The sequence below is a fragment of the Argopecten irradians genome, chromosome 15, assembly GCF_041381155.1.
Source record: "Argopecten irradians isolate NY chromosome 15, Ai_NY, whole genome shotgun sequence".
In the NCBI taxonomy this organism is placed as follows: Eukaryota; Metazoa; Mollusca; class Bivalvia; order Pectinida; family Pectinidae; genus Argopecten; species Argopecten irradians.
In genome coordinates this window covers 31,603,614-31,629,327 of record NC_091148.1, presented here as the reverse complement: position 1 = coordinate 31,629,327, position 25,714 = coordinate 31,603,614, and the positions used below count along the sequence as shown (strand labels likewise).

Genomic DNA, 25,714 nt, shown 5'->3' with positions numbered 1-25,714 from the left:
GTAGCCTCCCCTGATATACTAGCTGTTATAACAATATTAGACAGAAACCCAGGTAAATTGATTCAGCTGTACCATCTAGTGGTCTAACATACAGAGCAGAGTAGCCTCCCCTGATATATCTGTTATAACAATTAGACAGAAACCCAGGTAAATTGATTCAGCTGTACCATCTAGTGGTCTAACATACAGAGCTGAGTAGCCTCCCCTGATATAGCTGTTATAACAATATTAGACAGAAACCCAGGTAAATTGATTCAGCTGTACCATTTAGTGGTCTAACATACAGAGCAGAGTAGCCTCCCCTGATATAGCTGTTATAACAATTAGACAGAAACCCAGGTAAATTGATTCAGCTGTACCATTTAGTGGTCTAACATACAGAGCTGAGTAGCCTCCCCTGATATAGCTGTTATAACAATTAGACAGAAACCCAGGTAAATTGATTCAGCTGTACCATCTAGTGGTCTAACATACAGAGCAGAGTAGCCTCCCCTGATATAGCTGTTATAACAATTAGACAGAAACCCATGTAAATTGATTCAGCTGTACCATCTAGTGGTCTAACATACAGAGCTGAGTAGCCTCCCCTGATGTTTGCCCTCTGGTGTTTTAACATTGAGCAGAAAGCTGAGCTGAACCTAGAGCAGTATAGTGGTATATCTAGTGTTAACCGAAGTAGTACAGCAGGGCCTCATAGTGTTTTAACCTACATCAGACAGAAGCGCCCCCTAGTGTTTTAACCTACATCAGACAGAAGCGCCCTCTAGTGTTTTAACCTACATCAGACAGAGGCGCCCCTTAGTGTTTTAATCTACATCAGACAGGATCGCCCCTTAGTGTTTTAACCTACATCAGACAGAAGCGCCCCCTAGTGTTTTAACCTACATCAGACAGAAGCGCCCCCTAGTGTTTTAACCTACATCAGACAGAAGCGCCCCCTAGCATTTTAACCTACATCAGACAGAAGCGCACTCTAGTGTTTTAACCTACATCAGACAGAATCGCCCCTTAGTGTTTTAACCTACATCACAGAATCGCCCTCTAGTGTTTTAACCTACATCAGACAGAAGCGCCCTCTAGTGTTTTAACCTACATCAGACAGAGGCGCCCCTTAGTGTTTTAACCTACATCAGACAGAAGCGCCCCATAGTGTTTTAACCTACATCAGACAGAAGTGCCTCCTAGTGTTTTAACCTAGAACAGAGAGCAGTGCCCCCTAGTGTTTTAACCTAGAACAGACAGAAGCGCTCCCTAGTGTTTTAACCTACATCAGACAGAGGCGCCCCCTAGTATTTTGACCTAGAACAGACAGCAGTGCCACCTAGTATTTTGAACTAAAACAGACAGCAGCGCCCCCTACCTGGAAAGCACTTGGTTGTACTCCTGCTCCTGTGATGAACTGCCTACATTGCCCGTTACACTGGAGAGGAGCTCCTCTTTTGACATGCTGTTGGCCTTTTTATCTGTAAACAACATCAATAGGATGATAGTTATCTAAAATTGTTGTCAATTTTATCTTTATCAATTATTATATTTATCATATGATCATTTGGTTACTCAATTCATTGAATTTAGAACAGTATTCATGATGCTTACACGGGATTTAATATAAGAATATTAAATATAAACATATGATACTTATACAAAGACTCAATTAAATTTTGATTATTTCCCAAATTCCTGGTGATTATTACCTTCCTCCATCTTCATCCTCTCCACCTCGTGTTCTGACAGGTAACTGAACTGTTTGGCTGTAAATCAAACAATAATGATTATAATATTTGTCAGGATAAGAATGATTATATGAACTTAAACACAATATTTACCAGAGCAGGCACTATATGAGTTGTAAACTGAAAGTGAGGATAAAGTGGCTACCATTAGATTTAACAAATATAAACGTGGCTACCATTAGATTTAACAAATATAAACGTGGCTACCATTAGATTTAACAAATATAAACGTGGCTACCATTAGATTTAACAAATATAAACGTGGCTACCATTAGATTTAACATCTATAAACGTGGCTACCATTAGATTGAACATATATAAACGTGGCTACCATTAGATTGAACATATATAAACGTGGCTACCATTAGATTTAACAAATATAAACGTGGCTACCATTAGATTTAACAAATATAAACGTGGCTACCATTAGATTTAACATCTATAAACGTGGCTACCATTAGATTGAACATATATAAACGTGGCTACCATTAGATTTAACATCTATAAACGTGGCTACCATTAGATTGAACATATATAAACGTGGCTACCATTAGATTTAACAAATATAAACGTGGCTACCATTAGATTGAACATATATAAACGTGGCTACCATTAGATTTAACAAATATAAACGTGGCTACCATTAGATTTAACAAATATAAACGTGGCTACCATTAGATTTAACATCTATAAACGTGGCTACCATTAGATTGAACATATATAAACGTGGCTACCATTAGATTTAACAAATTTAAATGTGGCTACCATTAGATTTAACAAATATAAATGTGGCTACCATTAGATTTAACAAATATAAACGTGGCTACCATTAGATTTAACAAATATAAACGTGGCTACCATTAGATTTCACATCTATAAACGTGGCTACCATTAGATTTACTAAATATAAACGTGGCTACCATTAGATTTACTAAATATAAACGTGGCTACCATTAGATTTACTAAATATAAACGTGGCTACCATTAGATTTAACAAATATAAACGTGGCTACCATTAGATTTACTAAATATAAACGTGGCTACCATTAGATTTAACAAATATAAACGTGGCTACCATTAGATTGAACATCTATAAACAAGGCTACCATTAGATTGAACATATATAAACATGGCTACCATTAGATTTAACAAATATAAACATGGCTACCATTAGATTTAACAAATATAAACATGGCTACCATTAGATTTAACATATATAAACGTGGCTACCATTAGATTTAACAAATATAAACGTGGCTACCATTAGATTTAACAAATATAAACGTGGCTACCAATAGATTTAACAAATATAAACGTGGCTACCATTAGATTTAACATCTATAAACATGGCTACCATTAGATTGTACATATATAAACGTGGCTACCATTAGATTTAACATATATAAACGTGGCTACCATTAGATTTAACAAATATAAACGTGGCTACCATTAGATTTAACAAATATAAACGTGGCTACCATTAGATTTAACATCTATAAACGTGGCTACCATTAGATTGAACATATATAAATGTGGCTACCATTAGATTTAACAAATATAAACATGGCTACCATTAGATTTAACATATATAAACATGGCTACCATTAGATTTAACATCTATAAACGTGGCTACCATTAAATTAAACATATATAAATGTGGCTACCATTAGATTTAACATATATAAATGTGGCTACCATTAGATTAAACAAATATAAATGTGGCTACCATTACTTTTAACATCTTATAGAGCTATCACACTGAAGTATCTTGCCGGAATCAATGCTGTATATACTGTATACAACCTAAGTTGTTGACTTACAGGGAGGCTGGTTAGAGGTGGTCGTGTCTTGCATTTCCTTCTCAAAATAATTCTTCATCTGAGAGAAGGACCTGTGGGGTTCATTGACCTGGGCATTCGTCTGAAAGACAAAAATTTAATACTGAACAACCTATTACATTTACATTCCTAAATTAACATGTCTTACAATTGTCTTTTATGAATATACATATATGTACTCAATATAATCAAAGGTGATTTTTCAAATACCAAATGATTGAAATTATTGACCTTGATAAATGTTAACGAATTTTATAATACAGTTAATACTTATAAACTGACAACAAACAAACCTGCATATTGTTCTTTTTAACTCTCTGCCACACAACCCTGACAGACCCTGTGACTCTCTGGTTCATACAACAATGAACTGTTTCTACTGATGAAGCCCGACAGCTGGTGAGTGGCCCTCTATTAGACCAGAACCTTTTATTATCCCCCCCTCCCGACCCATTCAACACAAGAACACACATCCCCTACTCAACACATACACAGCACACAGCCTTTTAATAGCTACATGTGGTATTCTACTGTATAGTATTTCTAAAGTGATAATTCACATTTTCTCTTTAAAGAATAAAGAGACTCTTTTGTATGTCATTTGGAAGTTGATTTTTTGTCAAAAACATAATTTTCACCACCATATTTATGATTAGAAAGCACATCAAGGCATTGCAGAATACCCATGAGGACCAAACATAGACATGAGTCAGACAAATAAATAGATCAATAATGACGAGGAATTTTAATTAATGTGCCTAATATGATTGGGATAATGTCTAATATGGCACATGTTTTTATCTCCCTGTGGAGTGTAGGCACAGCCATATTGGTTGCCATGACAACCATATCTCCATATCAACAGCACATCTGTTGAAACGTTTCCGCATTGTCTCTCACAATGAAATATTGCATTAATTATTGATTTTTTTTTTCTAAAATATAATTTAAAGGTTTCAACTTCCTTCTCATTGTATCAAGTCTTCTAGTAATTCTTGTCAACCATTCACATGAAAAACTTTCTGATAACAAATTGCTTCTAACTTAACAATCCAAATCCTTGTTCTTTGTGTAAGTGTTCTTTATTTCCTAGAAATTTTAGAATTTGTTTTTCACCCACAGCACATTTTATTCTAAATTCGTTTGAAAAAAAGTACAATATTCAAGGTCAGTTCACGTCAACTCATTATCAAATTCATCTGTATATATTTATTATCTAAATCAATTGATTTTTCTTGTCCTTTTTGAGAAAAATCAAATTATTGAAGCATCATAACATTTCTTCCTGGGAATGAAGCCCTAGATGTGAAGAGATAATTTGCCTGTGATATTGATTTTCGTTCGACAGATGTAATGAGAGGCTTATCATTCTATCTCCCATCATGGTCTGCCTGTGTGACCAAATTCTCTGTATCTGTAGACATCCTGGAGTTAGATCTGAATACATTCAATGAAAGTGTTAAATATTCTGGGTGTCCCAAGCGTGTTACAGTTAATGTTAGAAGCGTGTTTAGATATAGAATTGTTTTGTACATTGTTGATTTCCCAACACTTGTTGTAAAAATTATTAAATGTACAAGTGAGAATTCTGGATAAATAGTGATCAGTATTTATTAATACTTAACGATTACAGTCAAGCCTGTCTATAAAGACCACCCATGGGAGAGACAAACCTGTCTATAATGACCAGCCAAGGGACAGTCTAACTTGTCTACACAGACCACACAAGGGAGAGGCAAACCTGTCTATAAAGACCACCCAAGAGAGAGAGGAAATATGTCTATAAATACCACCCAAAGGAAGTCATACCTGTCTATAAAGATCACCCAGGGGACAGTCAAGTCTGTCTATAAAGACCACCCAAGGGACAGTCAAACCTGTCTATAAAGACCACCCAAGGGACAGTCAAACCTGTCTATAAAGACCACCCAAGGGACAGTCAAACCTGTCTATAAAGACCACCCAAGGGACAGTCAAACCTGTCTATAAAGACCACCCAAGGGACAGTCAAACCTGTCTATAAAGACCACCCAAGGGACAGTCAAACCTGTCTATAAAGACCACCCAAGGGACAGTCAAACCTGTCTATAAAGACCACCCAAGGGACAGTCAAACCTGTCTATAAAGACCACCCAAGGGACAGTCAAACCTGTCTATAAAGACCACCCAAGGGACAGTCAAACCTGTCTATAAAGACCACCCAAGGGACAGTCAAACCTGTCTTTAAAGACCACCCAAGGGAGAGGCAAACCTGTCTATAATGACAATCCAAGGGACAGTCAAACCTGTCTATAAAGACCACCCAAGGGACAGTCAAACCTGTCTTTAAAGACCACCCAAGGGAGAGGCAAACCTGTCTATAATGACAATCCAAGGGACAGTCAAACCTGTCTATAAAGACCACCCAAGGGACAGTCAAACCTGTCTTTAAAGACCACCCAAGGGACAGTCAAACCTGTCTTTAAAGACCACCCAAGGGACAGTCAAACCTGTCTATAAAGACCACCCAAGGGACAGTCAAACCTGTCTATAAAGACCACCCAAGGGACAGTCAAACCTGTCTATAAAGACCACCCAAGGGACAGTCAAACCTGTCTATAAAGACCACCCAAGGGACAGTCAAACCTGTCTATAAAGACCACCCAAGGGAGAGGCAAACCTGTCTATAAAGACCACCCAAGGGACAGTCAAACCTGTCTATAAAGACCACCCAAGGGAGAGGCAAACCTGTCTATAAAGACCACCCAAGGGAGAGGCAAACCTGTCTATAAAGACCACCCAAGGGAGAGGCAAACCTGTCTTTAAAGACCACCCAAGGGAGAGGCAAACCTGTCTATAAAGACCACCCAAGGGACAGTCAAACCTGTCTATAAAGACCACCCAAGGGACAGTCAAACCTGTCTATAAAGACCACCCAAGGGACAGTCAAACCTGTCTATAAAGACCACCCAAGGGACAGTCAAACCTGTCTATAAAGACCACCCAAGGGACAGTCAAACCTGTCTATAAAGACCACCCAAGGGACAGTCAAACCTGTCTATAAAGACCACCCAAGGGACAGTCAAACCTGTCTATAAAGACCACCCAAGGGAGAGGCAAACCTGTCTATAAAGACCACCCAAGGGACAGGCAAACCTGTCTATAAAGACCACCTAAGGGACAGTCAAACCTGTCTATAAAGACCACTCCAAGGACAGTCAAACCTGTCTATAAAGACCACCCAAGGGACAGTCAAATATGTCTATAAAGACCACCAAAGGGAGAGGCAAACCTGTCTTTAAAGACCACCCAAGGGAGAGGCAAACCTGTCTATAAAGACCACCCAAGGGAGAGAGGAAACCTGTCTTTAAAGACCACCCATGGAAGAGGCAAACCTGTCTATAAAGACCACCCAAGGGACAGTCTAACTTGTCTACACAGATCACCCAAGGGAGAGGCAAACCTGTCTTTAAAGACCACCCAAGGGAGAGGCAAACCTGTCTATAAAGACCACCCAAGGGAGAGAGGAAACCTGTCTTTAAAGACCACCCATGGAAGAGGCAAACCTGTCTATAAAGACCACCCAAGGGACAGTCTAACTTGTCTACACAGATCACCCAAGGGAGAGGCAAACCTGTCTATAAAGACCACCCAAGGGAGAGAGGAAACCTGTCTTTAAAGACCACCCAATGGAAGTCACACCTGTCTATAGACCACCCGAGGGACAGTCAAACCTGTCTATAGTGACCATGCAAGGGACCAGAAAAAATGTCTTTTATAGGCAGGTTTTTAGACAAATCAAAAAAGTGGTCTCTCTAAGCAGGTGGTCTTTATATAGAGGTAGTCACTTAATCAGGTTTTACTGTATACAGTCCTCTGCAAACAAAAGATATCCACAAATATGTTACTATATACAGTAATATTCCTCATCAAGGACATTGGATTTTTCCATGTCTTTGTTCAGTATCTAGGAACCAAAAATGTCACAAAATAAAACACACACAAAAAGAACAACACCGCAAAAGAACAGAAAACACCTCAAAGTTGTTATGACCAAGCATTTTCGTCCATTTTACCTTGCTAGCGGACGGTAAGCGCGATTGTTTAACCGGGTCGAAAATAGCCTTGTCGTCATGCCGAACAATATGGCTTGGTTTGGGCGGCACTGGGGGCCTTTTTGGTGGCAGAACTGGCTTTGGAGCAGGCTAATAGGAAATAAGGTTAGAGAAAACAAGGAAAAACTGAAAATCTCATGCATAATTTCACATCTGTCAATATTCATTCCGGTAGCGAATAACACAGGGCTTTATCTAGCTGATCTTGACAACCAAACAGACGACAGCTGGTTTTATCACTCTAAGGAAACTTTTTTTTTTTTTTTAATATTGTTAAATAACTGCAGAATATGGGAAATATATAAAAATTTTATTTGATTTGAATATATAAAGGGACAAGATAAAGACAACAAGCAAAGAAATTAATCAAACATCACTTCAAATCAAACATCACTTCAAATATCGGGATGTGTTTTAAAAAATTCTTTTAGAATTTTCAGTTTATCAGTATTTTAAATTTCCAAGAATTATTTCTGAAGAGTAATTTTTTTTCCAGTGAGAAGACAAAGAGAAGTAGAACATAAAATACTGTTAATTTTGATGTATGTGTATAATTTCCAGTAGGCACAAACTAGACAAAGCCCTGATGTAGTTTTACCATAGACATGCACAAATTGTGTAATCACTTATCACTATGAAAAGAAAATACATGCGTCAATCATATCACAGAAAGCAATAGAAAGATTTACTTATGACTGAATAAAAAGATGCATTCATCATCAAATCATTAATTAAGGGAACAAAACTAGGAGATAATCAATTATTCAACATGCTTTGAATAAAAATTTTATTTAATAATCACTATATCCATAATTATGTCATAATTGGATATGAAAAACAGACTTCTAGCAAATGAAAAATTCATTCCATAATATAAAAGACAATATTTACTTCTATGAACATCTATAACTTCTATAAATCAATGTAAAGAAAATCACACCAGAAAAACTCATCAATTTAGAAAATTAAACATGCATGAAGCAAGAGCATAAAATGAAGGATGCATATGTTACGAAAAATGAAATAAAAAGGATGGGAGGTTGAGGGTAAAACTCCAGAGATTTCAAAGTACTTAGAAAGTCATTTTAAGGAAACTCGGAATGACAAATGGGAGGTTGAGGGTAAAACTCCAGAGATTTCAAAGTACTTAGAAAGTCATTTTAAGGAAACTCGGAATGACAAATGACCATGTAAAGATTACAGAAAGTTGAGAGACTGACAATAGACCATGTATTTAACTTGGCAGCTATAGGTGACCTATTTTTTGAGAATACTGCTTGTGGCAATTATAGCAAATATTGCAAAGGAAAACACACAAATATAAAGATTTATAAAAATGTCTATGATATATAGGAAGTGACCGATTCTCTGTGGAGACCACTTGGTATAAGTACACCATGATATATAGGAAGTGACCGATTCTCTGTGGAGACCACTTGGTATAAGTACACCATGATATATAGGAAGTGACCAATTCTCTGTGGAGACCACTTGGTATAAGTACACCATGATATATAGGAAGTGACCGATTCTCTGTGGAGACCACTTGGTATAAGTACACCATGATATATAGGAAGTGACCAATTCTCTGTGGAGACCACTTGGTATAAGTACACCATGATATATAGGAAGTGACCGATTCTCTGTGGAGACCACTTGGTATAAGTACACCATGATATATAGGAAGTGACCGATTCTCTGTGGAGACCACTTGGTATAAGTACACCATGATATATAGGAAGTGACCGATTCCCTGTGGAGACCACTTGGTATAAGTACACCATGATATATAGGAAGTGACCGATTCTCTGTGGAGACCACTTGGTATAAGTACACCATGATATATAGGAAGTGACCGATTCTCTGTGGAGACCACTTGGTATAAGTACACCATGATATATAGGAAGTGACCGATTCTCTGTGGAGACCACTTGGTATAAGTACACCATGATATATAGGAAGTGACCGATTCTCTGTGGAGACCACTTGGTATAAGTACACCATGATATATAGGAAGTGACCGATTCTCTGTGGAGACCACTTGGTATAAGTACACCATGATATATAGGAAGTGACCGATTCTCTGTGGAGACCACTTGGTATAAGTACACCATGATATATAGGAAGTGACCGATTCTCTGTGGAGACCACTTGGTATAAGTACACCATGATATATAGGAAGTGACCGATTCTCTGTGGAGACCACTTGGTATAAGTACACCATGATATATAGGAAGTGACCGATTCTCTGTGGAGACCACTTGGTATAAGTACACCATGATATATAGGAAGTGACCGATTCTCTGTGGAGACCACTTGGTATAAGTACACCATGATATATAGGAAGTGACGGATTCTCTGTGGAGACCACTTGGTATAAGTACACCATGATATATAGGAAGTGACGATTCTCTGTGGAGACCACTTGGTATAAGTACACCATGATATATAGGAAGTGACCGATTCTCTGTGGAGACCACTTGGTATAAGTACACCATGATATATAGGAAGTGACCGATTCTCTGTGGAGACCACTTGGTATAAGTACACCATGATATATAGGAAGTGACCGATTCTCTGTGGAGACCACTTGGTATAAGTACACCATGATATATAGGAAGTGACGGATTCTCTGTGGAGACCACTTGGTATAAGTACACCATGATATATAGGAAGTGACCGATTCTCTGTTGAGACCACTTGGTATAAGTACACCATGATATATAGGAAGTGACCGATTCCCTGTGGAGACCACTTGGTATAAGTACACCATGATATATAGGAAGTGACGGATTCTCTGTGGAGACCACTTGGTATAAGTACACCTATTTATAAAAGGAAGTGTAGGAGATGCCACAGATAACGCATTGTGAATCCTAGAATAAGGGACACACAAAGCTAGTTATGATTTATTCAGAGTTATTTGTAAAGCAGCAGGTGTTAATGATAAAGCGTTTGTAGTATAGACAGGAATGGTGTTTCAGACAAGAGGCCCAGAGGGCCTGTATAAGTTTCCTGGAAACAAACACGGAAGTTCATGTGTGACAACCAACCAGTATTGATTCTTGTCCTTCAGCCATCCATCATTTAGTTTCTGTCATAACTAAAATGGCTGTAATCATCCCCTGCTGACAGGTTGTTGAGGAGATGATGACAGTGGTGATGATGCGATGATGATGACAGATGATGATGACAGATGATGATGAGAAAGCACTAGTGTCAATGACGGACAGTAAACACTATCTATAAGGTGTATTGGAGTACTTACTACAGGGACGACGTCCGGTTTTTTGGCGACCGGTGGCTTTTCCTGAGGCACTTGTTTCATCACAGTTTCTGAGGTCTAAAATTATAAATTGTAACATTTAATATTCTGATGGTATGCAGTTAGACATTATTATAATAAAAATTAAAATATATAAAGTTAATGAAGTTTTGAAAAAATTTGATTTTTTTCATTTCTTGCATGTGTTCCTGTAAGTTGATGTAAAATGTCTATCACAAACTATGTTCCTAACAGATAATATCATTGGTCACCAAAAGTTTGTTATACATAACAGTGTTTTACTGTATCTATTGTCTCCCTTGAAAACAAAACCTGGTTGATTTTATTGATATCGCACTGTCATTGAAAATAATGGCATAACAAAAATTGTGCACAAGGAATGTCATGATTGCTGTATCTGACATTCTGTTTATCAATGTATATTCATGTGCAATTAAATTTTGCTTACTTCACATGCGATTAGAATTCGCAAAAATAAATGGTTGCAAAGACTTCGACTAATAAGTAACTTTTAAATTGTAAATTTCTGAAAAAGTATTTAGATTTAAAAAAGTCAAAATAAGTCCCTGCAAAAATAACTTGGTTTACTGCAATGGAGATGCCTTTAGCCTGGGGTAACACTTACTAGTGTAGAATTGGGGAGTTCTGTATTCTGGTTATACCACTTACTAGTGTAGAATTGGGGAGTTCTGTATTCTGGTTATCATCAGGAAGTTCTTCCTTCAACGCTTCTTCTCGTTCCTTCAACAACTTGTTCTGAAGATCACAAACACCACATGTACACATACACATATACTTTTTACTCGTTCAGGGTAAAAGAAACTATTCTAAAAGGTTATCATAGTTTTTAATTTACCAAATTGGAAGACATTATAATCCTATTATGATTGTAACTTTCTTCCTGGTCTTTGAAGCAATATTTGTGTTGATCTATATTTGAACATACTTCTCAATCTGTAAAAGAAGAATCTAATTAAAGTAGATAATATTTGTAACTGTAGTTGATATTTTCTAATAATGTCAACTAAAAGTTGCTATTCTGGCATTAGTTAAAAGTGAAAAGACAACATCAAAATCATGCAATTAGGGGAACTCACAGTTATCTAGCAAAGCTGTAATTTTCGTTAATTTTGGTCGGAATTTATATCAACTATGACATTAGATCATGCTGGTCAACACTGTGAACATCTCTTTAGACATCAACGCACAAAGCTTGATAGACCTCTCGGCAAATCAAAGGGTATGAAACTTATCCAGTGTTCCTGCTCCACTAAGTTGATGAAGGGGGATTTGGTTTTTAAGGACAGATCAATTTGTAGTCAGAAAGAACAGTTAGAGTAATTAGAGAATGAAGCATCAATCTCATTAAAATCAGACTTGTAATACTGTTCCACTACGATACTCTACATTACACTCCAATACAAGATCTAACAACTCCCAGTTCAGGGTCACCTCAGCATGACCCCTGACCCCTCAGGACATACTATTATGGGTAGTAGCCTTTTATACCCCGAGAGAATTAACCACACCAAAGATTTTATGGGCCACACGCTAACCAGAGGGTAATGTTGTGGTACCCCCAAACAGAATGTTGTTAGATCTTGTATTGGAGCGTAATGTAGAGCATTGTAGTGGAGCGGAATTACAAGTCTAATTTTAATTAGATTGATGAAGCTCCGACCAATGGCTATTCCGAAGGAACAATTGATCTACGAAGGATGTTGGGTGCATTGTGCCACAGTAAAGTTGGCTGACATTTATCAAAGAATTTATGCGTGGTCTTAATTGATAAAGAAAGAGGGGAGATATTGTTTTGGAGCTGGAGATATCTCGACCAAGAGGAGACCTGGAGGGTGGATCTCCCTCCTACCTACCCTCAGTTCTTGTTCCTCCCTCTCCCAGCGCTGAGCCTCCTCAATCGCATCCTGTTCCTAGACAACACAAAACAACATCAGGGTGTCATGCAGTGAGGTGTATACTGGGAAGGGTTTGTTGTTTAGTAAGACAGAGGCAGGGGAGGGACTGTTTGTAAAGGAATGGCAGGAGGGGCTTGTATAAAGAGGGCAGAGGAAGGTTGTTACTTAGGGTACAAAACTCTAATGAAGAAAGGGTAAGGTTGGGGGACAGAAGAGAGATTGCTATTTTATGAAGGCGGGGGAAATTGTTTTATAGAGGGGAGGTTAGGGGAGGGGTATTGTCTTGCGAGAAGTTATTCATTAAGTAAATGGCATATATGGCAGGGATAATTGCTTACTGAATAGGGAGTGTGGCTGGGGGCAGGGGAAGATTGATCAAAGACAATATATGTGAGCCAGAGTGATACGGGAGTGTGGCTGGGAGTAGGGGAAGATTTATCACAAACAACATATGTGAGCCAGAGTGATACGGGAGTGTGGCTGGGGGTAGGGGAAGATTTATCACAAATAATATATGTGAGCCTGAGTGATACGGGAGTGTGGCTGGGGGGTAGGGGAAGATTTATCACAGACAATATATGTGAGCCAAAGTGATACGGGAGTGTGGCTGGGGGGTAGGGGAAGATTTATCACAGACAATATATGTGAGCCAAAGTGATACGGGAGTGTGGCTGGGGGGTAGGGGAAGATTTATCACAGACAATATATGTGAGCCAAAGTGATACGGGAGTGTGGCTGGGGGGTAGGGGAAGATTTATCACAGACAATATATGTGAGCCAAAGTGATACGGGAGTGTGGCTGGGGGGTAGGGGAAGATTTATCACAGACAATATATGTGAGCCAAAGTGATTTTATCACAGACAATATATGTGAGCCAAAGTGATACGGGAGTGTGGCTGGGGAGGAGGGTGACTAAAGCAAAGGGGGAGATGTTAATATCTGGAGAAGACAGACCATACACTTGGAAATATTGCTTAGGCAGTGTGTCACAGGGTCAAGAGAAGCCAGCACAGACATGGGAAAGGAGATTCATGGCAAGTAGTTGGTTGGCACACAATAAGAAGCGACGGGGTTGCTATGGTAACACAAGGTGTTGCTGGGTTACATACATATTGGTGCAATAGTTTTTACAGGATTTACCTTTATCCAGTTATGCTGTAGTTACAAGGTTCATTAGGACTTACTTAATTGTTAATAGTGTTCATGGTGTCGGAGTCTGATCATTCGCAAAGCTAATGTTATCAATCATACTAAGGAATGGAATCACTAGACATGCATCAAGTAAATCTAGCCCCGATTTCTCAGTTAATATTGGATAGAAATATAAAATTAATTTTTGAAATGATTTCATTCCCCTGACTGTAGTCTTAATCAGTTTATTTCAATTCCTTGACTAATATCAATTTCTCTCTAAGAATTATATCAATTTCTTTCTAAGAATTAAGTAAAGAAGAACACATCAGATATATTTCCTTGTTTAAAGTAACATTAATTTTCTTAATTTTGAGAAATCGGGTATGTGTAGCAAAACATGCAGTCTACGTAAACTTAAAACTCAAAATATGGCTAATCTATTGCATTCAAACAATCTTAAACTATGTTTATGTAATCTTTTCCATTCCAATTCTTGCATTCCATAAAATTAATCTGTATCAGTAGAAATATTATCATATCTATTTTTTTTTTTTTTAAATAAGTATTTTTTTTCAGATCCGAAAAGCAGTCAAAAGCTTTGGTAGGGAGAATCTATTTGAAGTTCGAAGGAAACTTGAACTGCATTTTGAAATCAAATTTTCTATCATAATTCATTGTCCTTGATCTTTGACTTACAAACTGAAGAAGCAGTTCTAAGCCGGAACGTTTGTATGGTTAGTTAAGCATGAAATTTGAGTTTGGTAGTTATTGGTCGTAACCAGGTGATGCCACCAAAGCCATCATTAAATTTATAGAATTATTATGTAATTAGGCGAGAGAATTTACGATACACTTCAAACATGACCTACCTTTTTGATGATGACCGCTTCCTCATCCTCCACGTCTATACTGGACACAGAGTTACGGTTGGACGACTCGGAAGGTTTAAAAGACATCGGGGCATTCGGTGAGTCTGGTGACTGGACGTCGGACAATGAAGAATCATCCCCATCACACACCATGATCACCATCTTATCACCGACACTTCTTAATGCCCGCACGGCCTCCTGGTGTGTGGAGCCTAGTAAACTCTGGCCGTTCACCTGTAGGTAGGTAAATAGGTATAACATTAATTAATGACTTATCGCCGACACTTCTTAATGTCGCACGGCCTCCTGGTGTGTGGAGGCTAGTAAACTCTGGCCGTTCACTTGTAGGTAGGTAAATAGGTATAACATTAATTAATGACTTATCGCAGACACTTCTTAATGCCGCACGGCCTCCTGGTGTGTGGAGCCTAGTAAACTCTGGCCGTTCACCTGTAGGTAGGTAAATAGGTATAACATTAATTAATGACTTATCGCCGACACTTCTTAATGCCTGCACGGCCTCCTGGTGTGTGGAGCCTAGTAAACTCTGGCCGTTCACTTGTAGGTAGGTAAATAGGTATAACATTAATTAATGACTTATCACCGACACTTCTTAATGCCGCACGGCCTCCTGGTGTGTGAACCCCTGATGATTATATATGTATTGGGAATCCTTTTACTAATGACCGATATTATATCTTCAATCTAAGTTCATCTATTTAAGATATCGTACCTCGAGAATCCTTTATCTTCCTAATGACTACTCTATTTAGATATTGTACCTCGAGAATCCTTTATCTTCCTAATGACTGATCTATTTAAGATATCGTACCTCCAGAATCCTTTATCTTCCTAATGACTGATCTATTTAAGATATCGTACCTCGAGAATCCTTTATCTTCCTAATGACTGATCTATTTAAGATATCGTACCTCGAGAATCCTTTATCTTCCTAATGACTGATCTATTTAAGATATCGTACCTCGAGAATCCTTTATCTTCCTAATGACTGATCTATTTAAGATATCGTACCTCGAGAATCCTTTATCTTCCTAATGACTGATCTATTTAAGATATCGTACCTCGAGAATCCTTTATCTTCCTAATGACTGATCTATTTAAGATATCGTACCTTGAGAATCATTTATCTTCCTAATGACTGATCTATTTAAGATATCGTACCTCGAGAATCCTTTATCTTCCTAATGACTGATCTATTTAAGATATCGTACCTCGAGAATCCTTTGTCCCGTTTTGAGCCTGCCGTCCCGATTTACAGCACCATGATCGTGTATCTGTAATACAGAAAAGATTTATATACATATTCCAAACAAACATTTGAGACAAGGAATTATTACCTAACTAAACTGATTATAAGTGTAGAACAGATACAGAAATATTTTGGATACAAGACATTATCATTAGGTACAGTCATAGATGAATCAATGTAATGGCCGGATCATGAGGAAGTCATTTATGTATCGTTCTATCATGGACATATATCAATATATCATGAAACTTAACATTGTATATTTGTTTCCCTTGACAAATGTACCCTAAGAGGAGAGTCTTACCCGAGATATAAATGTTCCTTCGTCTGATTTTCCCCCGGAGCCTGGAGCAAAGTTTTTAACACCACCTTTTATACTCATACCTAAGTTTTCACCTGGCTGCTTAAAAATGATTATTTCCTGAAAATCAAAATAAATAATGGATTAAAACATTTAGAAAATTTCAATTGTATGACCATGTCCTCCAATTTACCTTTTAATTTACAATTTTTTTTAAAAAGGTTTGTTTTATTTTTATTGGAAAAAAGAACAAGAGGCCCATGGGCCTTAACGGTCACCTGAGTTAGAATATATAATGAAACAAATAATGAAACAAATTAAAGACATATAAACACTATATGCTGGGCCTTGAAGTTGGTCAGTGATTTATAAATTTGACCTTTTTAGACTATGAAGAGTATTTGCTTCCATCAAACCTGTGAACTTAGAGGTATTTTTGAAATTTTAATCAATTTGACCCTGTTTGGTCCTGCCCCTCTGGTCCCCCAGGGGGTCATCGAGGACGGATATGGATGTTAAAATGCTATATCTTCGATTAATAATTCTAATCAAGTTTGACTAATTTCCTACGAAAATTGGGCAAATAATGTTCACAAATATGTTTTTCCTATATAAACTAAAGTAAACGTAAACTTGACCCCTCCCCAGGGGGTAACGTGAGACCCCAAGATCATATAATTCACAGTTTTTATAAAACACCTGAAGACCTTTCCATCTATAATTATTTGATTCTACAATATCCAGAATTTTAAAAGATTTTTGAAGTTTTAGCCTATTTGACCCTTTTTTAGCCCCCCCCCCCCCCCCCTCTGCCCCCAGGGGGTCGGCCAGGACCAATGTGGATATGATATTAAAATGCTATCTCAGGCTAATAATTCTAACCAAGTTTGACTCATTTCCTATGAAAATTGAGCAAAAAATTTTCATTAATGTGTTTTTCCTATATAAACTATAGTAAACTTGACCCCCTCCCCAAGGGGAAACAGGAGACCCCAGGGTCATATAATTCACAATTTTTATAAACAAATTTTAAGACCTTTTCATATCTATAAAGTGTATTTGATTATACCATTTCCAGAATTTTAAAAGAATATTTTTGAAGTTTTAGCCTATTTGACCTTTTTTGGCCCCGCCCCTCTGCCCCCAAGGGGTCGGCCTGGACCAATATGGATATGATATTAAAATGCTATCTCAGGCTAATAATTCTTACCAAGTTTGAATCGTTTCCAATGAAAATTGAGCAAAAAATGCTCATAAATGTGTTTTCCCTATATAAACTATAGTAAACTTGACCCCCTCCCCAAGGGGAAACAGGAGACCCCAGGGTCATATAATTCACAATTTTTGTGAAGGACCTTAAGACCTTTCTATTTATGAAAAGTATTTGTTTCTACCATTTCCAGAATTTCAGAAGATTTTTGAAGTTTTAGCCTATTTGACCCTTTTTTAGCCCCGCCCCTCTGCCCCCAGGGGGTCGGCCAGAACCAATGTGGATATGATATTAAAATGCTATCTCAGGCTAATAATTCTAACCAAGTTTGACTCGTTTCCAATGAAAATTGAGCAAAAAATGCTCATAAATGTGTTTTCCCTATATAAACTATAGTAAAATTGACCCCCTCCCCAGGGGGAAACGTGAGACCCCAGGGTCATATAATTCACAATTTTTGTAAAGGACCTTAAGACCTTTCTATTTATGAAAAGTATTTGATTCTACCATATCCAGAATTTCAGAAGAAGATTTTTGAAGTTTTAGCCTATTTGACCCCTTTTGACCCCGCCTCTAAGGCCCCTGGGGGTCAGTTATAGAAAATTTGTAAATAGGATTAAATGGCCATCTCATACTGATAATTCTGACAACATTTGACTCATTTCCTATTACAAATGACCAAATAATGCGCAAAAATGTGTTTTCTCAATATAAAGTATAGTAAACTTAACCCCCTCCCCAGGGACTAGAGACCCCAGGGTCATATAATTCACAATTTTTTGTAAAGGACCTTAAGACCTTTCTATCTATGAAGAGTATTTGATTCTACCACATCTGTGAGTAGAGAAGAAGATTTTTGAAATTTTACTCAATTTTACACCTTTTGGCCCCTCCCAGAGCCCCCTGGGGTTGGGGACCATATAATTCACAATTTTGATTGGCCTTATGCCTTAGAAGGTTTGTGCAAAATTTCATTGAAATTGCTTCAGCAGTTTTGGAGAAGAAGTTGAAAATGTAAATTGTTTACGGACATACGACGGACGACGGACGACGGACGACGCACGACGCACGACGCACGACGACGGACAAAAGGCGATTAGAATAGGTCACTTGAGACTTCGTCTCAGGTGACCTAATAAATATCAATTCAGATTACTTCCTTGAGAAAGAAACAAACGTTAGATCTTTGGCTTACTCGTCTAATGCTCCACTGCTCAAGTTAAAAGATGATATCTATCTAGCAGAGGTATATTGTGGCATGTATTTACCAGGGGTACAAATTCTCCTTTCAAAGTAATATTAAATTACAACACACGAAAACGAAATAACTCTGGCAAAAACAACATGTGAAAATGAAATAACTCTGGCAATATATTACTAATAATAAAACTATAGTCAGCGTGAAAACCATTGTTACATACATGTAAACCACTAGGAGGGGGGTCATGCCGCACACGGAGATTTATTTCATACGTCGGAGATATTAATAACATGACTGCCTCCTGGTGCGTCACCTGTGTAACGTCTTTACCATTTACCTGTACGAATAAAACACACACAGCATAAGTTAATATTTAAAGATTTCTTTAATACTCTGAGTTTCAATGTAACAGAGGAATTAAGATAGATATAAAGCAGATATTGTTTTGGCCATTGAATTGAATGAACTTTTAATAAATCATATATCTTCTTGGAGCATATTCAACGAACATATCACATTTAAAGAATTCCCAAAATTCAAACCAGTATATCTTAACAGTATTTATAATCATTATAGGTTGTAGTAGACAAAATACCCCAGACTTACAAGTACGATGTAAGATTTTAGCTATACACTTGGATACCGACAAAATACCCCAGACTTACAAGTACGGTGTAAGATTATAGCTATACACATAGAAATACATAAAACTGAATTTCTTCATTAAATCGACATTAAAATAACTTTAACTAGTACATATATACCATTGAAATAAGTCATTACTGTCAAACTTACCATTAAAAGTCTATCACCAATTTTTAACGCTGTTTTAGATGCAGCACCATCAGGAACAATCTAACAAGAAATATGTTTGTTAGTCAATGCCAGAAACAAATCTAAACCATAAACAAGATGCTACAATCTTATAAGACACAATAAAGAAAACCTTGACCAATCAGCAGCAAATTACTATTTTTTTTTTAAAAAGCAAACCACCATTTATCGAAAATCAAAATGTTACATACTAATAAAATGAAGAAAGTGAAAAGAAAACCCTTACAAAAAACAAGTAAAAGAGAAGTTCCAATGAAATTGAACCTTACATTGGATCATTTTAACAGTAACTTGCTAATGATGAAGGAGTTACTAACTTATGACACAAATACACCTCAGGACTGAAAACGATATACACTCCTTATGAAGATGTTAATTTAATTCTAAACAATGGTACTCAACTATAGAAGGAGAAACTTACTTTTGATACAAATATACCCGGCTCATCGAGACCGAAGGGATGACTGGCGTGATCACTGCCCCCCACTATAGAAAGTCCGAGAGGGCCACCTGCTTTAACAATAGTCACATCCTCTATAGGAAATTTACTAGAAACGTCATTTGGCAGATTGTCACATTGATGATTCACAGTTTGATTGGCTGGTTTATCAGCCTCACTATGGTTTAACACAGATGATTGGTCCTCCTCGTGCGGAGGTGATGGTGGAGGAGGTGGTAACGGTGGCGACTTGGCCTCCGTATTGTCTTTGTTTTTCACCTCTACAGATGTCCGTGAGTTCCGGTTAAATCCGGGATACACAAATTTTGGCGGCTGTACTGTGGTTGGTTTATTTGACCAATCACTAGAGATACGAGGGCTAGCCGCTGGGGAGGTGGGGAGGGACTGCTTGATGTCCGGGGAGATGGGTGGGGGTGGGGGCGGGGCTTCTGGGAGGGGAGGTGGTGTACCAGAGTAATCTGCTGTAGACACGGTGGCACTAGGGGGACTGGGGTATGTATATGAGGAGGGGATCGCGGAGGAATATGGGCTCGGACTTGGTATCCCTGGTGACGCCGTCATCACTGGTGACTGACTAACGATGATTGTATCTTCTTTCTCAGCTGGTGGCGAGGATTCATTCCATGTGATGAGTGGTTGTGTCATTGTCTTTAGGCGTTCGCCGCTGGGTGGATTTACAATAGCCTCCTCCTTAGGAACGACTTTCTCCCGATACACGACAAGGTTAATAGAGTTATCTACCCCTGTTAACAGTGACACAGCTTGGTCGTGTCGGGCATCCTGCATATCTACATTGTTTATCTGAAATGGAAGATAAAATTCTCTATCACCACAAAATGATGGTTACGTTGCGTTGTATTCATTCCAATCTAAACATTTTTCACCCTTTTCTCCTTCGTGTGATTTCAATAGTTTTAAAAGCAATTTTCTTTCACAATTATATCATATTGATTAATAAAGATATCAAATGCTCTGAAAATGGTGAAGTTAGATGCCAAAATTTGACTGATTCCCCTCTGATCAAATGAAAATAATGTCCAAAGAATTGCCTCTGACACTGAATCAGTTGAAATCTGTAATCATTCTGAATTGTTGATTTCTATTTAAATACTTTTAAGAAAACAGAACTTTTCAGGTTGATAGACATCAAACAACCCTATACTTATTAACAACATATTTACACACCGAAATAATCCGGTCTCCAACTCTGAGGTTACCGTCTTTAGCTGCGGCACCTCCCTCGGTCACGCGCGAAATGTAGATAGCCTGTAAATACAAGGGAGACAACACATCAGTATGAGGGAGATAACTCCATGATAGAAGGGATGTAATTCAATGATATAAGGGAGGTAACTCATCATTTACAAAACTTACAGTACAAGGAATACAAGTCATCAATTGTGAAATTTACAATACAACACTTGCGCATACCACCACATGTGATTTTAACACCAACAGGCCTACCAGTATCTATGGAAATGGATTAACTAGACATGTTTTAACCAGTATTTTTGTTTATATTGAATTATTCAAGAATCCCATCCAAATGTAAATTATTTTACACAATGACAATTGTTTTAATGATTTCACCTACATTTGTTCTGCCACAATGTATCCTAAACTTTCCACACTTTCAGAATGATATTTTTATACTGTAAAACTTTTTAGCTTGTTAGATATAAGATAGGTATTGTGAATGTGTATTCATCATTCATAATTGATTTGATTTGTTAATTTAACTTTCCGAGGACATTTTGAAGACTTTTTTTAATCTTTTAAAAAAAAAGACTTTTCTTCCCCATATATGCTGTACTGAAGACTTTTATTATTACTGTATAGGATTGATTTTTAAGTACGGCAGCATTATGAAGTTCGAGACATTAATAAGTTGTCTTAGTAATTTAACAACCTATGAATTGCATTGATTAATGAATTTCATAAACTATAGCAGAAGCATCATGCATCATGCTGAAGTTCAAATTATACTAATATCATGTAAAGCTCTGTTCGCTTTCCTGGTTTTCCTTTTAATGCTAAGGAAACAAACAACCAGTTCTGTAAAGGCAAGAGGTCAAGGGGAAAAAATGATTATTTGCAAAATCTGATCCCAGATATTTGGATTGCTAGAGACATCTGTAGGTAAGGTGGAAGTATCTGCAGGTAAGATGGCAATTAACTAAACAATGAACCGTGTTACTGACAGCAATTAACATCTCACTTACATTTACAGTTACTAAAATTAGTAAAATATTGCGGAGAAATCAGAAATGAGAAGTACAGACGAGATCTGAGGAGAAACACAGTCTAATGTTAATGTATCTGAAACAGAATACAACAGACAGTCTCAGGAATATCTGCTGCTATATCTTATATAGATGGCTATACAATAAACTACACATCAAAATGGTTCATATTTCAATACACAGTCAGAGTGTAAAGTAAATAACAGCACAGTTTTAATAGAGAGAACAGCCAAAAGAATGGTTTATTACTTTTAGTGAATATATATATAATACGGTAGAATGAGAAACAGTGATACATCTATATTTAACCATACATAGTACTAAAACACAATACAGATTTTATTTTGTATTATGTTTTATATCAAGACCAGTTATTGATTTTGAGAAAAAGGAAGAACTGGAGTTGGGGAGCCATGATAAACTTCTAACAAATTGTTTCAAATTCATTGAACATATACTCTAAATTCATCATCTGTATTCTGTCTTTACTAATCACAGAGTTATCTGCCCTTATGTCAATTGTACCATCATCATATTTAAGTTGTCCGAAAAAATTATCTTGTACTTGTAAGCAAATGACGTCACAATCAATACCTACTCACAATGGTAGGTAGCTCTGTAATATGCAAATATAGAATTGCTCTGGCTTGAGACTAAATTCTACAGCACAGTCTTCTGTTTTAGCTTCTGCTAATTTTATTCTCTCAAATCTGTCCAAATCAGGGTGAATTTCATCAGGATGAAACTAACAAAGTTTTTTCCTAAGAGCAGTATTTGTACATAAGCCAACTTCAGCACCATTAGGAATTGATGCCTTAATTTCTAAGCACTCAAAAATAGATTACAAATGCATCATCAAAATAGGAGGACGAACCCCCAATACACAGATAATTAGAACACGGGAACATGCTGAAATACTCTGCTTTACTGGAAATCTATATATAGAAGCCTGGATGAGATGATAAAGACAATTAATCATAATATGTTAATCGGTTTATTGCTTCATTAAAATCTTCACAATATGCAGGGACATACACACAGGGATCATGCCATTTCTAAACAATGTTGACGGCTTTTTTGTGGTTAAATAAGGAAATATAACTATAAAAGAAAACATGAATTATGTTCGTAATGAAAATAATCAGAATTAATTATAATCCAGGTAAACAAAACCATGCTGAATCTATGCGGCGCTAAAAATAGAAACAGAAAGAATTGATGATTTTTTTAGACACAAATTGGTCACGAGCAATCATGTAGAAAATAAACAACAACATCACAGGGGAGACAACCATCAATGGAATGTCATGCATCACTGATCATACAAACCTCGAGGAAGGTATAGACTTGCTGTAAAACGACGGAGATAATCATCAAACAACACCATCAATCGTTGTTTCTCCTAAACTCCATCTAAACTTTATTTTGATGAACCATCATGACCAAAAGGTCATTTTACTGAAATACCCCTGCCTCTCCCCCAAAGTTAAACATTTCTCTAGAATAGATTTCAAATGAAGGCTGATTTGATAAAAATAACTATATCTAAATCATTATATGCCCTTTTTGTAATTTAAATACTTTGAACTTGTGAATGAAATAAATTAGAAATGACTTCTCATTCCAAAATGTTATCTAAGAAACCTTAATCTGTAAAATCATTAAAAAGTAAATATAGTTGATCTTCAGATATTTTAGAACTTTCTGTTTAGACAACAACATCAACCAAGATTTGGAGTTACAACATTGTACTCAACAAGCCTCACAACAACAAACATCCTAATTAGCACCAAACTTAATTGGATTTTTACCATCAAAAATTGCTACACTACATACATAGCCCTGTATCAGATTTGTAACAGCTAATAAGTATTCAAGAACTATCACGATCAGAAAGAACACATTTTCATGTTACAGATTTTTTCTTTATAGAAGAAGGATACAATTTTCATTAACAAATAACTATGAATGAAATTTTTTGAGTTTCTAAAAAATTTTCATACTTCTTTTAGAAAGAACAAATGCGGCCTGTTTTATAACTTAGTGAGAAAACTGATTTTCATTTCTACTTTGGTTATGTATATTTAGTTCCCTCGAAGGTGTAATCTTTACAGAAAATTACCAACAACACAATCGGATAAACAGCAACACAGCATAGAAATAAAGCTACTAATTCTGTGAGAGGCAGGCAGCTCTGTAAGGGGAGATAATCTCTTCCTCCAGGGGAGACAACCCCCAGTCGGAGTGACACTGAGCAATGTTTAAGACACGAGTCAAACAGGCAAAGTGCTGATTTAGCCAAGCATATTGAGAGCAGTGAAAACAAGAGGCCCATGTGGCTGTACAGTTTCTACAAAGCATGATTACAGTTGACAAGTACCAAGTCTTATAGATAGAACATTAGTATCGTAAACCATATGATTAACTTTGTATATTTACGAAGTTTTATGATTAACTGCGTATAAATATTATTCTGACCAGTTTTTTGAAGAATTGTCATTATATTTTGTTTTTGTTGATTTCATTATTAACATTCAAGGAAATATTATTTACTGATCATGAAAAGCATTTAATTATTGTTAAAAATTCTGGAGCGCCGTTATGAGTTACAGAGAAATTTGATAAAAATATAATTGTAATCTACCTATAATTAATGAATACATTTTCAGGATTTATATGGTCAAATTGACTAGCATTATATAGTTTTAGAGCCACACTACAACCACAGAATATTGAAATATTCAACTAGGGCTAAATAAACTTGGTAAGTTCTGGCTTTTATCAGAAAACTACATGAAAATTTATATCTTTCTCAGATCAAACATTACCCAAGAAGGTCCCTGTCAGCAAGAAAGCCAACATATAATGTTTTGATAATTTATTTCATTAAATAGCGAATTCCTTTTATGTTTAGTCAAGATATTATAAATTAATTATTTAAATTTTAACTACAACAACTCCAGATTCATGCTTCAAGGAAAGACAAAACTTCAAATTCAGCATTTATATGTTTTCTCCTTTCTTTTACAAAGTCATATATTTTAGATTATCTTGTTTTGAAATTTCATTTAAAACTACCATAATAACAAAATGTATGATATCCATCTGCAAAATTATCTTAGTAAATGTTTTGAATAGAAGAGAGGAAAACAAAATCCATGAACGTGAAATAAAAACACTTTAGGGTCTATTCTACAGGAAGACAGATCAACCAAAAACATGGCAGAAAGAATAAAACAGGTTTTTACTCATCAGTTCTACAAGCAACATTTAAAGTGAAAGTCTCCCTTGATCCTAGTAAAACAAGGGAGCTAACTAGGTAGA

General features: G+C 36.7%; 1 protein-coding gene across 13 annotated transcripts in view; it reads right to left on the bottom strand.

The window, feature by feature from the left end:
* Positions 1–25,714, bottom strand: part of LOC138309681 (protein scribble homolog) — a 94,924-nt gene that overhangs the window by 16,398 nt on the left and 52,812 nt on the right. For 8 of the 13 annotated variants that reach the window (XM_069250892.1, XM_069250899.1, XM_069250902.1 and 5 more), the window contains 15 exons: positions 23,720–23,740; positions 21,333–21,413; positions 20,109–20,948; positions 19,649–19,708; positions 19,074–19,190; positions 16,446–16,562; positions 16,104–16,166; positions 14,872–15,105; positions 12,826–12,882; positions 11,621–11,707; positions 10,934–11,008; positions 7,627–7,755; positions 3,554–3,653; positions 1,695–1,751; positions 1,361–1,463 (listed from right to left, as the gene is read on the bottom strand). In XM_069250892.1, coding sequence (XP_069106993.1) covers positions 1,361–1,463; positions 1,695–1,751; positions 3,554–3,653; positions 7,627–7,755; positions 10,934–11,008; positions 11,621–11,707; positions 12,826–12,882; positions 14,872–15,105; positions 16,104–16,166; positions 16,446–16,562; positions 19,074–19,190; positions 19,649–19,708; positions 20,109–20,948; positions 21,333–21,413; positions 23,720–23,740 — 2,141 coding nt within the window. Of the gene's footprint in view, positions 1–1,360; positions 1,464–1,694; positions 1,752–3,553; positions 3,654–7,626; positions 7,756–10,933; positions 11,009–11,576; positions 11,708–12,825; positions 12,883–14,871; positions 15,106–16,103; positions 16,167–16,445; positions 16,563–19,073; positions 19,191–19,648; positions 19,709–20,108; positions 20,949–21,332; positions 21,414–23,719; positions 23,741–25,714 lie in introns of those variants that run through there. The other 5 variants (XM_069250898.1, XM_069250896.1, XM_069250893.1 and 2 more) reach the window with 5 other exon arrangements.